A 16263-nucleotide genomic window follows, 5' to 3' on the forward strand; every position below is an offset into this window, starting at 1 on the left:
CGTATTATGGCAGTCATATGTCTTAAGAGGATAGAAGAATTACAGCACTGACCTTAAAGTACAACTTTAAAATACTTCAGTACTTCAGCAGTAATTTGTACTTCAAAGGCACTGCTCACAGTGGGATATGTGTATGTGCCATTGCATTTCAGAGTCTAACAGAAGCAGATTCAGATAGGAATATCTCTATCCTATCCTATCTTTTTCCATCCATCTTTTCTTTTGATTTACAAAATACAAAGACTGTTTCCATAAGAAAGGTAACTGAAGAATCTGTCATTAAATTTCATGAAGCTTGGCAAATGGTGATGACAAAATTCACATTGTAACTGATCAGCAATAGGGATTCAGGATCAAAGAATGATCTGTCATGAAGGACAAGAATCAAGAGTGGCAGACTGCCTGGAATCAAGAGGGAAAGGCAGATTCCACAAGGGAGTGAAGTCTCTCTTGACAAGAAATGCCATTGTATTGTCTTGTTGCATTGCAGTGTGAGTGCCTAGAGGCTTCTAGGTTCTGGGGATGAACCCAAACCCATATGATTCCTATGCCCACATGACTGGTGCTAGGGAAAGTGCATGTAAGGAATCAGCTTATGCTGCACCCTTGCAGACTACTTCTCTCTGTATTTACACTTAAGCAGAAGGGTGTTTATTTCACTTCAAAGGTATGATAAAATGATGGACTAATCAATACCATTATTAAATACCAATTCGATGAACTGCCCTTCTAAATCACATCTAATATCTGAAAGAAGAAATAAAATTTATAGTATCACAATTACTGAAACAAATGTTTATTTTAGGATACTACTGAATCGAGTCTGGAGCTGCAACTACTGGGCAAAACAAATACAGAGGAAAGCAAACTCTCTGAAATGTTTATTATAAAGCAGGTACAACCAAATTCTTGAAATTTTCTAAAACAAATGAATTTCAGATAACAGTTCTCCACCATTTTAATCTTATCTGTTTTGGCAAAAGCAAAAATCTTCTGCTATCAATCTCTTCATATCTGTGTATTCATTCTGTATCGTATCTGTTACCTTTATAAAAAATGTTGGAAAAAATAATTCTGGTTATCTGAGGAAAACTGGCTAAATTTAAAGTGTGTCATCACATGTGCAAGCAAAGTACTGCTATTCTACTTTACAATAGGATATAACATTTAGAGTTATAGATACAAGCTATGAAACTTTATGCAACTTAAAAAAAAAAAACAACAAACAAAAAAACTGAAATGTCAAAAGCAATTTTACATTAGCATACAAAGCTAATGAAAAAAAAACCAGAAAAACAAAAAACAAAGAAAAAACAACAAAAAAACAGAAACAATCCTGAGGCTCTATGAAGATAAAAAGAAATAAAAAAGAATCTGGAAGTGTGTATGCATGTTTACGAACAGAATACACATTGTATTCTTAAAACCATATCTACTGTGAAGTACAAGACAATTTGCGGTGCCGTCTATGAGTTTTTTTAGTGTCTTCCTCCAAAAATACGATATGTAATTTAGGTTGTCTTTAGTGATTACATTCTTCCCTCTTAAAATCAGTTCCTATGACTCAACTGCTCTTCCACCTCCTCCAACTCATCGAAAATAGAGAATAGATTTGTATACATTCATGCAGACAAAAAGCCTCGATAAGAAGATGGATTTTTCCTGCTGTTGGGTTTGCATTACAAGCACGTAAATGAGAAACACATAGCTGCTTGAAAGAGCTAACCACTGAAAAATGGCATTAAACATCTAGAGAAATTCAATTTCCTGAATAATATTCTTCCTGTAGCAATGTAATTGCTCTTTAGCTAAGAAAGAAACATAAGAGCTACCGATTTTATATTACCAAGAAGCATCAAAATTATAATTGCTCTGTTGTGTTCGGATTTGCTTTGTTTGTTTGTTTAAACAGACTGGCAGCTTCGTTTAACAATCTGTAGATCTGCTGTTTCTCAGTTACTCCCGGAAATAAAAGTTTTTTATAGATAAATCTTTCTTTGTCCAGTTTCAAAACAAATTCTATCAACCATAGAAATGAAAGCCATAGGCAGAATACAAAATAATCTATAACGTCTCTAATGTCCACAACAGATTCTGAGACGCAGAGAAGCCTCTCCAAGGACATCCATCTCTGAATACAGCAGATAGATATTCAAAATAACCAGTACGTCTTAGGCTTTTTATTTATATGAATAGACACTAAACAGCCTTGCTGTTGCATATTTAGATACAGCCTGGAAAACAACCATCAACTCCAAAAGTCAACAATCACTGAGACTTTTTCTGAGGACAGAAGTATTTACTTTTCACTCTGCTACCTGACTTATTCTATCACATAGTTATTAATTTTGGTCAGTGTCGTGAGGTAACGAATTCTCTCTAAAACACAGAGCACCTCTTGGGCATTAGATGGTTTGCACAGAGTGTCCCAAATACAACTTAATTTTCAAAGCCAAATATCCTGAAACTTAGAAAGGCCAGCAATATGGACTGTCATTATTGCCCCAACACTTACTTTCCTTTCAGATTTCACCCCAAACTTGTCTCCAGCCCTCATGGACAGGAAAAAAAAAAAAAACCAACAACAACCAAAGACAAAAAATCAAGACACCAATCTATCTTTAAACCCTTACCAAATGGCATTGCATTCCTCACAGATGTAGTGAATGTTTCACCAAGTATGCTTTCAGAACTAGTCTCGCCTATTCCAGAAATAAATGCACATGGGAATGAGATCTAGGAGGCAATGTTAGGTATAAAGATAGATCTTTTTTTTCCTTTTTGCCATAGCATCCTAATGAATATTTACAGCTTTTACTAACAGAGTACAACACTTACATTCTTTACACAGCTATAGGTTCCTAAATTGTGCATTTCAGTTCTCAGCGTGTCCATCCTTCCTTTTCATTACCCATCCTTATGTTACCAAGTGGCTGCATTGCCTTCAAAATTAAGAGCATAGTACTGCATTCCAGATAACTCACATTTTTGAAAACAACACAGTAAGATAGTATGAAAAGTAATGAAGAACAGAAATTCTTTGCATTCCTTGCAATTGATTTTGGAACTGTACTCTGCAAAATATTTTCTGAGTACAGAAAATCTTCTGCCTCTGGTATAATACTCCAAAGTGATTATTCAAGCCTCTGTAATACAGACTTCTTTTGTTTTTACTATGAAACTTTTAATCAAGCTCAGATAAAATGTTTCCCAGTGCTTGCATTTCAACACGAACAAAAGGTTTACAAACTGAGTTATTAATTTTCATCCACAAAATCATATATGAACATTTTATTCTCATTTTTCACCAAGTCTGCTAAACTCTAAAAAATGACTTCCGTATATTTATTAAGAAGATTTAGAAAATGAATAAACTGCATCTGCTGTCCGGCAGCTATCATGGAAAATGACAAATCAAAAAGATCTTGCTGGGCCTTACCTGCTGGAGTCGGCAGATGTAATGGCAATCAGAGGAGGAATCCTCAGTGGAAGAGTTGTGGGCCGTGGGATGGTCTCAGTATCATTCTTTTTATCCCAGTCAGCCTGTTCTAGCTGCCTAAAAGCCAGAGGGGGTAGCTGGATGTTACGAGATGATAATCTCCGCACAAGATAGGGCTCCATTCCTTGGAAAGAGTCTTCCTCCTCACTACGGTGATGGAGTACTTCTTCTGAAACCTACAATCAGGCAAAAAAAAAAAACCAAAACTCGACATCATATATGATGATCATGCACAACCTCTATTTAATTACCCCTGTAATTCCTTTCCATAAACTTTTTTCTTATAAATACTAGCTATATTTACAATCATTATTCAGGAAATGCAAAAGTTTAAAAAAAAAAAAACAAACAAAAAACAGTAAAAATTTTATAGTGCTTAAGTAATCTGCTACTTTAAAAGCAATGAGAAAGCTATTTAATGGAATATAAAGACACCACTACGTAAAATATGCATTTCTACATGTACTGGGAACAAATGTCTACATTTGACAAACTTCTATCCTGCAGTGTGTTTGCTTCCATGAATAGTTTGTATCTTTTGGAAGAAGTATGAATCCAAATAGCAATAATAAAATAAAAGTAGTCAGATATTGCAGCTGTACACCTCTTGACTGAAAACAGGAGGAAACTCACTTTAAATTCTCTTATTGAACTATATTTAAAAGATTACAGCAGCTGTTCCAACTCCCACCTTTCTTCCTGACACACAATAGTATCATGTTAATACGAAGTGATTAGTAGTTAAAACAACCAGTGTAGTGCTTGGAAACAATGAATAAGTAGATCTTCACAAGGTGCGGCTCTTACAAAACCGTAAGGTTAAACATTAGTAAACATTATTTTTAAGATAATAATTTAAAATATTGTTAATATTTTCTAGGTCATGGAACAATGATGCTTAATGTAGGAAGTCTTAAAGCTACTTAAAGGGGAGGAAATTTCATCATAACATTTTCAGAATTTTGAACAAAAGTCTCGATTTTAAAAGAAAATTTGCAAACAATTATTTTTCTGAGAGCACTATTATCCTCAAAAGCCTGTTGTAACAGTAAGAGGACATTTATTTTTCTCTCCATGTCTTACTCAGTTTCTCACCACTTCTTGATAAATTTCACAGCACAGATACTACTGTCCACAACTGTAGCTTTGATAATATTCCTGTGACTAAGCTCAACTTATAAGCAACTCTGAAGATTTTCTACACCATTTATACTAAGAACAAGTAATAGAATTATATAAATAATCTATTTCATCTAAGGCAGATATCAATTCCAAGTCCCAGTGCATTATTTAAGAATAGTACACAGAGAATTTGTCACTGCCAACTAACATTCAAACGTATGGGATGATTGATATGGTATACTACGATAGATTGCTCACATTACAATCACACTTCCATTTGCAGCACAGACATGGCCTTCAGTCTGAGCTGTCTCATGAAGGCTGATGCATACCTGTAAGAAAAGTTTGCAGGGCAACGTATCTACTCTGTGCACACAGGGAAATATGTTAATGAACCCTCTTTCATTATGAGTAATATTAATAAGCTCTATTTATACTCAGAGCTTGAACAGTTGCTGTGAGCAAACTATTTCTAATTAAATTTTTAATCATAAAATCTAAATTTATAATTCAGCAATTTTTCTTAATCTAGTTGTAATGTAGTTTAAGAAAACAAAGATTATAAAATTGTACGCATTATCACATGTACTCTGAAGCAAATCCACTGCAAAATCAATCACTGTAAAAAAGCCTACAAGAATTAATGTGTTATAGTCATCCAGGGAAAAGTTTAACTTCAGGCTTGTATTTTCAGTGTGTGCACAGTGAATATTCAAGACAGTTGAATGAATTAAAAAATAATAATGAAATTAATTATAGCTCTGCAAGAAACAAAAATGCTGATATCAGAGCTCAAATTAGTCCATTGCATGAGGCTATTTGATCCACTTCATCACCAAAAAGCAGCTGATTTTGAGGCAGTTTTGAAAAAACATTAAAATCCTTGAACTGCAGCTACTCACTGAACATCTTCTTTTAATGATGCAGAAACTAGAGAGGCAGTGTGTAGAGGAAACTGTCAGGACAAGGACGAATTCCAAACCAGATATTAAGACCAAGATTTTAAGAAATCAAAGGAATAGTATACGTATATCTCAACTATTTGGCATTGAAAATAAAAACAATGTATGGAAAAAAAGTCACCTATTAAGATACAAATACTCAGAGATCTAAATTAGGCAATATTGATCAAACTCATTTTCATTGGCAAAACAAAAATATGCATTGCTGATTTTGTCTTATTTATGAATATAGATGTAAAGAGCATCATGCTTACTCAATGGGGAATCTTCTCCAGTTCTTTACCACATTCCTAGTAGCAAACATTCTTCTGATGTTCTACCTAAACCTTCCAATCAGGGGCCTTTGGTCCTTGTTGTATATTATGCCACTGTGGAGCTCAAATTTGTTGTCTTTCTCTGCTACTCTTCAAGTAGGTTCCTATTAGATGGCTTTTCCACTCCTTCACAGCAGATTAAACAACTCAGCTCCCTCATGCTCTTCTCACTGACTGTGAGCAATAAGCTCTCACAATCCTTGTAGCCTTCTTTTGGGCATTTCCCATGATCTACTCACTACAGTCAAACTGGCATGTAGTTTGCTATACTGGTTAAAATCTGGCCATCATCTGAAGCCCAAAAGTCCTTTTCAGAAGGATTATGACCCAATCAGTGCCTTCCTGAGCTGTGATGATGCTTCAGTTTGTCACATCTGGGTACCAAATTCTGTGCTTCAACATGGGTTGTGTTTTTACCTGCTCATATCAAAATACTCATTACCAGCTGTCAGTCAGATGCTGAGCCATCATTCTCCACCATCTGATCTCAACAGTGGAACTACTCTTCAGTACACTTAGCAGTTTTTTCATTCAGACTCGTTTTCCTGACTGAGATAAAAATCAGTGATCTTTTATTTTTTATTTTTTTAGGTAACTGTTGTCTTTCCAGGGAGATTTGTCACAGAAAATAGAAAAGAAAGTCAAGCAAGTTAAGGGACAGAATGATTAGAAGATTTGGAATTTAGGTAAACAAATAAAATCATTCATTTTCATTTTTATTCTTTAGATAAAGTTTTTTTAAATTATATTAGAATTTGCTGCCAAGAGTAGTGATACAGAATAGAGACACTTGGGGATGCAAGGAGACATCCCAAAGAGATAGGATAACTTTATGTTTTAGCAAGAATGAGATACCTCACGCTGTAAACAAAAGCCTTTTTCATAGGACCTAAATTCTATTATTAGGTCTATGAGAAAGTCATAGACTAAGAAGATTATATTTGTGTAGACTTTTGGAGATAAAACAGATAATGTGTATGAATGTGCATACATTTAAAATTCTATCACTGCATTAAAGACAAGAACACTACCAATAAGATTGACAGAAACAAAAATGGAAATGATTACACAGCATGAAAACACATGAGGTCAAGGATACTTTTTAAAGTTCCTATTTAACAGTTAGGAAAAGTGAACAGTAAGCAGTGGGACATCAAAAGCAGTTGTAGAAGACCTTACTTTTCAGAAATGCAAGAAAAACACAAAAAAAACAGCTGGTGTTGTCCACACTCCCACTGCTATGTGTTGAAATCAAAGCCACACTACATCAGCACATAAGGACATTTCCCCTTCAGCTCTCTTAGCTATAAGACATGAATGTGAAATTCACAGGTTATACACAAATACTGTGTCAATATCTACATCCCAAGACTATATCTGTGGCAATAGAATTTAGATTTATTAATTAATTAGATTAATTAGAATGACCAGTCAATTTTTTTATGTGGCTCTTGACTGTCCATCACTCACAGAACCCAGTTCTGAAGTCATTTTCTAATAAAAATCTCACAATCACTAAATGGCTACCATGGCAAGTCACTGATACACGTTTTGCAGAAGCAAAAAAACTTATAACTTTGCCAAAATCTACTTCAGTAGAAGGGTAATATAACATGAGATCCTGCTAAGGAGTGATTTCACCACTATGTTTCAGCTTTTCTGAGCTGTAGGCAAAATGTCTTACTTCATCTGAATTGTGCTGTTTGCACACCAGTTCACAGAAGTAACATCGATAACTCAAATTTGCTTGCTTGAAGATCCACTGCATGCTTCTAAAATTCTTTTTATATAACTATTCTCGCTGTTGGTATTTATCTCAGATTAGATTATTTCCTTTAAAATGTTTGTTATACTACTTTTTATTTTATATAGAATATAAAAACATATTTTTCAACAACAGGAAAGCAGCCTTTATCTCTGTTCACATTAGTTGTAGTGTGTTAATAAAAGAATTATTTTCACCAAATTCTGTGTACAAAAAAAAAAAAAAAAAGAGTTTCTTTTTTCACTCTGAGTTGGTAGGTTTCATGCTTACAAAGAAGTAAACTGTTACACCCCTCAACTCTACCATCCTAGAAACCCAAACTCTGGAAAACTTTCTTCATTAGGAGAGTAAATAAACCTTATAATTTACACACTCAAAACCAAATACAGACATAACCTGGTTCCTCTGAAATCAGTAACAAGAAAAAACTATATCTTTTCTTCCAACTTACGCATCTTTATATTCACCTATTTCAATATATAGTAAGGGCTTTTCCCGCAGTTTTCTCACTGACCCATAACAAAGAAGCATCCCTGACTGCCTCTGCTTGTCCCTTTGGAGTTTAGTCATCCCCTCTAAAACAATTTCTTTAACTGTTAGTGTTTTCATAGATTCTTCCACAATATCAATAGCTTGATTATTCTATTTTATTACCAACCAGCATGCACAAGTAGCTACCGCTTGTGTGGCATAAGAGTGATTTAGTTGTGGGCAGAGAAATAGAAAAATCTGTCTGCAAAGTCATTAAAACTGAAGCCCCCTGATTATGGTTATACTGAATGCACTTTCTTATAAGATTTAAGAAATACTGTAAGCAGATTCATATTTAAATCATTAAAAATATTCCTTTCTTTCACAATAAAGAATATAATTACGCCTTCTAAAAATATTTCAAACTATAGTCAAAAGTTGAACTTTATAAAAACTTCACATAGAGTAAAAATCTGCCCCTCATAATGCTCTTAAAAATCCTGACAGGAAAGGTGAATAAATTGCTCTCCTATCACTTGCACATGAGGCATAAACAAAAGATGAGCACAAGAACAGTAAAAAAGCACTAAGAAGGTAACAGATACAGGTAAGCAACAGAGTATGGCAGATTAACAGCTGCCTGTGCAGTCTGAAATCAGTGCTCCTATGATTATTTATTTATTACACATTATATAAGTGCTGCCCTGCACACACCTTTATTTTTCCTCGTTGCTTTTACTTAGTTGCCTATCATCACAACAGCTAAGAGCTTCATGGGACTGAATTCACTCCAGTGTCTATAGTCAAGAGTGTGTGAAACAATAAGCTGAACTGAAAAACAACCTCTCATTTTCTATGAACAATTTAGAAAATACCAGTTTTGGAACATTTCACATCAGCTTGCTCTTCACATCACAGTGACAAGTCAGAAAATAATAAAAAAAGTAACTGGACAGAAGCTTTGCTGAAGCAATTTATTTGGTGTTACATAGCTCTTTATTAGTCTAACCAGGAGTAGAAGTAAGTTTTCTCTAAGACAGGAGTGTACTAGCTTAATGTTCAATAACTTTCACTGTAAGCCTTTCAAAGTTTTTCCTTAACCTCTGTCAAGTACTGAAAAAAGCAGGAATACTACAGTTAACACTGCTTCACTTTTCTTACTGATGCCTACAAACAGCACTCACCTACAAGGAGAATCAGAAATCATGGTTAAGAGAACATGTGATTGTTCTGTAATCAGCCCTGGTGAGGCCTGACCTCAAGTACTGTGTTCAGTTTTGGGCCCTGCACTAAAAGACATGGAGGCTATGGACTGTGTCCAGACAAGCGCAATGAAGCTGGTGAGGAGTCTGGAGCACAAATGGGGAGTGGCTGAGGAGCTGGGATTGTTCAGTCTGGACAAGGCTCAGGGTAACACCTATCACTCTTTATATCTACCTGAAGGGAGGAGGTTCTGGTGGGGTGGGAGTCAGCCCCTTCTCCAGCATAACCAGCAATAGGACTAGAGGAAATGGCCTCAAGTTGCACCAGGGGATACTAAGGTTGGACATTAGGAAATACTTCTTCAAGAGAGTGGTCAGGTACTGAAATGGACAGCCCAGGAAGATGGTGGAATTACAGACCCTGGAAGCGTTCAAGAAGCATTTAGATATTGTATTGAGGAACATGGTTTAATGGGAGATATTGTTGATAGGCAGACAGTTGGACTGAATGATCTTAGAGGCCTTTTCCAACCTTGGTGATTCCATGATTCTATGATTCTATCTTATTATTTATTTCATACAATATATTCTGCATGTTGTAAGTATAAAGACAGCAATAAAGCTGATATAGATAATTCTGAGTCTGCCTAATTTTTTGCTTCTTGGCTTTCTATCCCAGTGCTTTTTCTGAAAATTTTGGAATGTAGTATTAAATATTATTTCTGAAAAGCACAGCACATTTTCATTCTAGGTAGTGACAAACACTTAATTCTTCAGATAAGCCGAACATTTAGATTGAAAACAATAAGCACTGACATGCAAGAAACAAAACTCAATAGAAGTGGTATGTTGTTAGCTAGTCTATTATTTAGACTGGCTAAATAATTTATCTAGCCAATGTGAAGCAGACACTTTTCCAGTGGCTCCTCCAGATATTTGGTATGTGGGAAAACAAGAGCTTTACATAGTAGAAATAGCCATCCAAAATGTTACAGAAAACATTGACAGTAGTATCATCTTTGTGAGAAAGCATACATGCTATGTCCTGTTCCTCCTTCTCTGCCCCAGAGAAGGCAGAGAAGTTCAGAAACAGCTTGCTGAAATAGCATAGCTGATCACATCTGCAGTAACAACAACAAATTAAAAGCTCTGGGGTGCTTCAGCACAATGTACTTCCCACAGAAACGTTTCTTTCTGACATGTTGATTTACCAACCTAAATTCAGCTTTTTGCCCTGCTTCCACAAAACCCACTTCCGCTATGCACGTTTATCTTCCTCACTCATTTTTGGTTTTATCTTTCCAAATCTTTTGCTCTGGTCTGGTTCTTGAATTCCATCAGATAACTTTATTTTCTCAACATCAGTAAAAGGGCTCCCTGAGCCCAGGAAGGATGGGGTAAGGAGACTGAAAAATGCACAATTGATTTCTGTTGTTAGCTTTGTCATCTGCGCTGGGTCAGGCTGGAACAGAATTAATTTCCTTCATAGCAACACATATGGTGCTATGTTTGAGAACTGTGACCAAAATAGTGTTGATAACACTCTGACGTTTTAGCTGTTGCTGGCTGAACAGTGGTTAGACAAAATCAGGGCCTCCTCTACTTCTCATGCTGTGCCCCTAGGGAAGATGCACATAAAGCTGGAAGGTGATACAGCTAGGGTAGCCATACAGAATCAACCTCATGTGCTTACATAGCGTATGTATCATGTCCATCAGTAAAAGCTCTGAGTAAGGAGGAGGAGGGCAGCACCCAGGATCACGGTACTTGTCTTTCCACATCACAGTTATGAATGCTGAAGTCCTTTCCAGCGCAAAACAAGACTGAAGAATACCCTTTAATTTATTTTCCAAAGTTTTGAATTATGACTGTCCCCATGCGGATTTTCATAAGGGTGGCAACAGATGCATCTGAGGTCTGAAGTATGAGAGAACAAAGCTATTTCACCGTCAAGATTACTATCATATTTTAATCAGTGAAAATAGAATTGTTAACAGGTGAAAGATCTTGGGTTAGAACTGTGAAAATAATTATCCTGAGAAAGACAACTGATGTTCTCCAAACCCGAAGCTAAACATTTCTTTTGTCATAAGGAAATCAAAACAGTATTCTGTAAAGAAACTGTTGGGAAATCATAAAAGTTAATGCTGCCATTAGAACAAAACCACCGAGAATGCCAGCTGAGCTTTGGGAAGGCATGTATCTAACATGCTGCATAATGTAATCCAATACCATAACTGCTAATAAAAACAAACAGCAAGGAGTTTTGCTGCTGACATTTCTGACCTCTGAGAGTGTACACAAGAGAAAGGAAGTTCTTATAAGGTGTTTGATAGTGAAATCCATCAAATAGAACATTTTTTGCTTTCTCTTTTTATGTTAGAGGTCTGAGAGACTCTCCATTAATCCATGCCCTGTAACCAATTAATTGAATTCTAGGACATGACATCCTTTTAGATACCAATTAACCTACTTCAGCTCTTTTGGTATAGAGCAGACTCCAGGCTGGGTCGTTCAGAGTATCTGCCTCCTTATTCCACTTCTTTCTTAAGTCTCTCTGCTAATAATGATGAATCATTTGCTGGCTAAGTTACAGCTCATGAGATGATTTGCTAGCCTTCTAATTAGCAGGTATGTTTCTTAGTTCTTATCAGTAATTGCTCATTAGTAGGCATGGATTTCTGTGCAACACAAAATGATTGCAATCTAAGGAACAAAAGTCAGTCACATATCATAAGCTTGCAGGAAAAATAAAAACAGCTGGAGAGAAGGCAGAAAATAAACGACCCTTACATGGTAATATGGATTATTTTGTTGTTGCCATTTCACTGCAGACCTCCTAGCAAACTTAACAGGATTATCTATTTGTCATCTACTTTAGCTTTTTCTGAAAAGCTTCTTTTGAGCAGTATCACAGTGTGCAGTTTTGTAGAGCAAGTTCATTAATCGTACCTAACCAATCCACCCTTACCCTCCCATCCTTTCCCATCTGCTGCTTAGTGATGTGAATCAAATGAGTACTGACATCTTAAAGCTTATATATTCTCTACCAAGATCAAATGAGGAGATTCTTAAAAAACAAACAAACAAACAAAAAACGCAACAAAACACTGCAGTCACACTTCAAACAACTTCAACATGCCAGCTCTGTGCTCTAACAAAGAATACTAGTTGGTACAGCTTCATAACCTCATTGCTTGGACATGCATTACCATGTCACAATGTACTTCATGCCCAGACAACAGAGTTCCAGAAAGTAGATAGGTAAAAATAATCATCTTTGTTTGTTTGTTTGCAGCCCAAAGGCACAATGAGTTGACAAGAGCCAGGGCCGCAATGAAAACTCATGTTAGAGGCTTGACACATGAAGGAAATAATTTCTGCTAATGAATAATGCCGTTGTTTTTAGTCCACCTACAGTAAAGCAAGGTGGTTAGCTTCAGTCAGAAAACAGTCAGCTTTAATAAATTCTAGCTACTTCTGTAGCAAATCATTCTCTCATTTGGATAACTTTTAATGAAAACTTCCCAAACTAATTTTATTTATAAATTTACTTGGAGTAATAATTATTTTATATGTTAATAGAAGCTGATAGCGTAATATTTATAGTAAATTAATGTATTCAACTAGTTCATCTGACCAGATAATGGGTAAGTGCCTGTCTGTTTTAGATGCCAGCAATAAATTTGCATGTCACAGAGAGACACAGAGTTGAGAGTAATATCTTGATTTTCTTCTCTGCCTTACAATGCAGCTCTTTCACTACCACCATATCTGAGCTACTACACCTGCAGAAGTGATATAATAAACACACTAATAGCTACACAAGGATTGAGATCCACTAGCTCTGTTTATTAGTACAGCTATTTTAGATCTAAATTAAACTCTTTCAGACAGTTCTCTAGTTTAGATTCTTACATACTCTCCTCTTATTCCTCAACAATAACCATTTTAATACTTTGAAAATATGACCTAATGGAACTGTATTAAACCAGTAAAATGTTCTTGCTCTGGATTATTTAGTTTTTATTAAGGAATAAATGAGCCTATATTATTCTCATACAAGTTCAAGATTGCATTTCAGCATGACTAGATTTATTGCTGTTCACTGTTTGCACTACAGAAAAAGAGAAAACACTGATGATTCATATCCTTAACCTCATAGTTAAACACACTGAAATTCTATACAATCAGGATCTGTTCTTTCCTTTCTCTATGACGCACATATTTTCAGTGGGAAAAACACCTCTAAAACGTGATCAGAATAAACCTTTTGCTGTTTTTTTCTTTAATTAGTTTGAAATAGTTACAGAGTTTAAAACAGGATTATGTATCTCAGCTAAGAAATATTAATGTACATGAGAAAATGAACAATTCTTACTGACTGTATAGTTAATTAGCTGTAGGTGGTGGAATTGTTAATGGTACGAAAAATACTCATGTTTATTTCTGTTCTATACTTAGATGGACAAGAATGATTTATTCAGAGCAAATGAAGAGGAAATATTTTACAGGCCCATAGAATAGACTGCTTTTTGTATAAAACTTTACTTCAGTAGATCAAATTATTTGCAAGGAAGAAAACAAAACAAAACAAAAAAATTAAATGAATAAAAAGTTGGCAGACGCCATTATCTCCTCTGAGATCAACAAATCTTGGAAAGCAAGGGAATCCTAAAGAACTGGAAGACTAATTCTTATAAGAGAACAGTTACTCAGATTCTAACATAACAGTAAGCCTACCACCAGCAAAAAAGAAAACAAATCACATTTATGTAAAATAATTTAAAAAACAAAACAAAACATAACAACATCGTGTGCCCCGGTGGCGCAAGTGGTAGGAATGCCGCGTTGCAACACTGGAGGCCCTGGTTTCAAATCCCCCCTGTGCCGCAAGTGGTAGAAGTGCCGCACTGCTACACAGGAGGCTCGAATCCTGAGGGGTTGGACTCGATGATCTCTAAGGTCCCTTCCAAACCGCACGAGACTATGATGATACTATGATGATAAATATATAAAAACTAACCAATGCAATCAACCTTATAAGAAACAGATCTCAATAAATATATATATATTTGTTTTTGAGTGGCGTTGTACTTCTACATGCAATAGAGTTTGTAGACATGAAATGATGATAAAAATAATGTTATATGAATACTGCCTCTGAGGCAGATAGTCACAAAATCACAGAATCACAGAATTATCAAGGTTGGAAAAGTCCTAGAAGATCATCCAGGCCAACCATCACCAGTACTTCCCAGTTAAATCATATCCCCCAACACAACATCCAAACGTTTCTTGAACACTCCCATGGTCGGTGACTCCACCACCCCCCCGGGCAGTCCATTCCAGTGCCTGACTACCCTTTCCCAGAAGTAATACTTCCTAATGTCCAGCCTGAATCTCCCCTGCCGCAGCTTGGAACCATTCCCTCTAGTTCTATCACTGTCTACATGAGAGAAAAGGGCGACCCCAAGCTCACTACAACCTTCCTTCAGGAAGTTATAGAGAGCAGTAAGGTCTCCCCTGAGCCTCCTCTGGGGAGGAGCAATGTGTTGAGCTCCATTCTTAGTATGCTATGTCCCAAAGGTACAAAATCCAGGGTTTCAGCCTCAGGGTAGTGCATTTACAACACTCTCAGCACAGGTATTGATTTATTATAGGCTTTTCTAACTTTGCATTATTTGAGCCAGAAATTTTCCTGCAAGTTTATATATATATATATATATATATATATATATATATTACCATAGATGAGTATTTGCACAAGGTTTCTGCATGTATTCAGAGGATGTCTGCAGTTAGTGAGATGCCTAGCAAGGAATAATAAAAAAGAGAAACATTCCAAAAGTGAAAACTAAGAACAAACAAACAAACAAACAAACAAAAAAATCACTCTCCTCCCTTAAACAAACAAACAACTAACAAACTAATTTATTCTGTGTCATGGTGATGTTAAAATTTCCAAATTTCCAAATTTCAGATCAGCTTATACACTGAATTTTCTGTTACACATACATTGAAAAAAATCTGTGTATCAGGCAGCATCTGGCACCTGTACGAATATTCCAAAAACATGGGCACAAGATTTATCCTCTTAAATGCAACTGAGAAATCAAAAGATGAAGTCTAACTCATACTAGCCCTTCAACATTGATATTTTTTAAAAAGATCTGTTTGTTTATTCTTACCTAATGTTCTCCTTCTAGCCAAGTACAGGTAGATCATTAAGAACACAAGAAAATAATTGTTTACGTTAGAAGGACAAGTGTGTCTTCTGTTGCTTTTCCTAAAGTAAAAAGTTATATGGCATCACATATGTCAAATCTTTGCATATGAATTAAAGCTTTAAATCAGATGCTCTACTTAGCAATAAATGCAACTTCATGACAGAGACATAAAAGAGGAAGCTAGCAAAAAACTCATGTCAAGATTTTTCCTTCATCTACAGCAAAGTATTGGACAGTTCTTCCATGTCATTTGTTTCTCAAAAGGGAAAATTCATCTTTTTAAAACCTAGTCCAGACATAGCACTGAGTGTAAACTTTTTTTGAGAAGTCTTTCCCTACTACTTTTGAACTTCAGAAATCAGGTATATCCACTTACATAATCACTTAGGCACACACACTAAACCTAGATTCAGTCTCTCAATATCTTCAGTAAATATTAGATAGTTATATTTTTCAGGCTTAGGTATTCTCAAGTTTGCAAAATCAAATCAACTCTTTCTGAACACTGAGGAGGTGTCATTGAACATTATCATCAGGGAAATTCTGATTATTCTCCAGTAAATCTCAGACTCCAGGACCCAAGATTGTCTTTTCCTCTAGTTGTTTTGTTTTTTTAACTTCATAGATATGGAACTATCAAAAGGTGTATACAATGTGCTCGCAAACTGCTCTCCAGTATTTAACGACCACTTTAGTGC

At 35.6% G+C, this 16263-nt stretch overlaps 1 protein-coding gene across 1 annotated transcript in view; it reads right to left on the reverse strand.

The window, feature by feature from the left end:
* PDE4D (phosphodiesterase 4D) overlaps positions 1 to 16263 on the reverse strand; it is a 550822-nt gene that overhangs the window by 386796 nt on the left and 147763 nt on the right. The window contains exon 3 of the mRNA XM_015848747.3: positions 3440 to 3675. Within this exon, the coding sequence (XP_015704233.1) occupies positions 3440 to 3675 (236 nt within the window). The remainder of the gene's footprint in view (positions 1 to 3439; positions 3676 to 16263) is intronic.

Source organism: Coturnix japonica, chromosome Z (assembly GCF_054131305.1).
Source record: "Coturnix japonica strain WE chromosome Z, WE-NBRP24, whole genome shotgun sequence".
NCBI classification, from domain to species: Eukaryota; Metazoa; Chordata; class Aves; order Galliformes; family Phasianidae; genus Coturnix; species Coturnix japonica.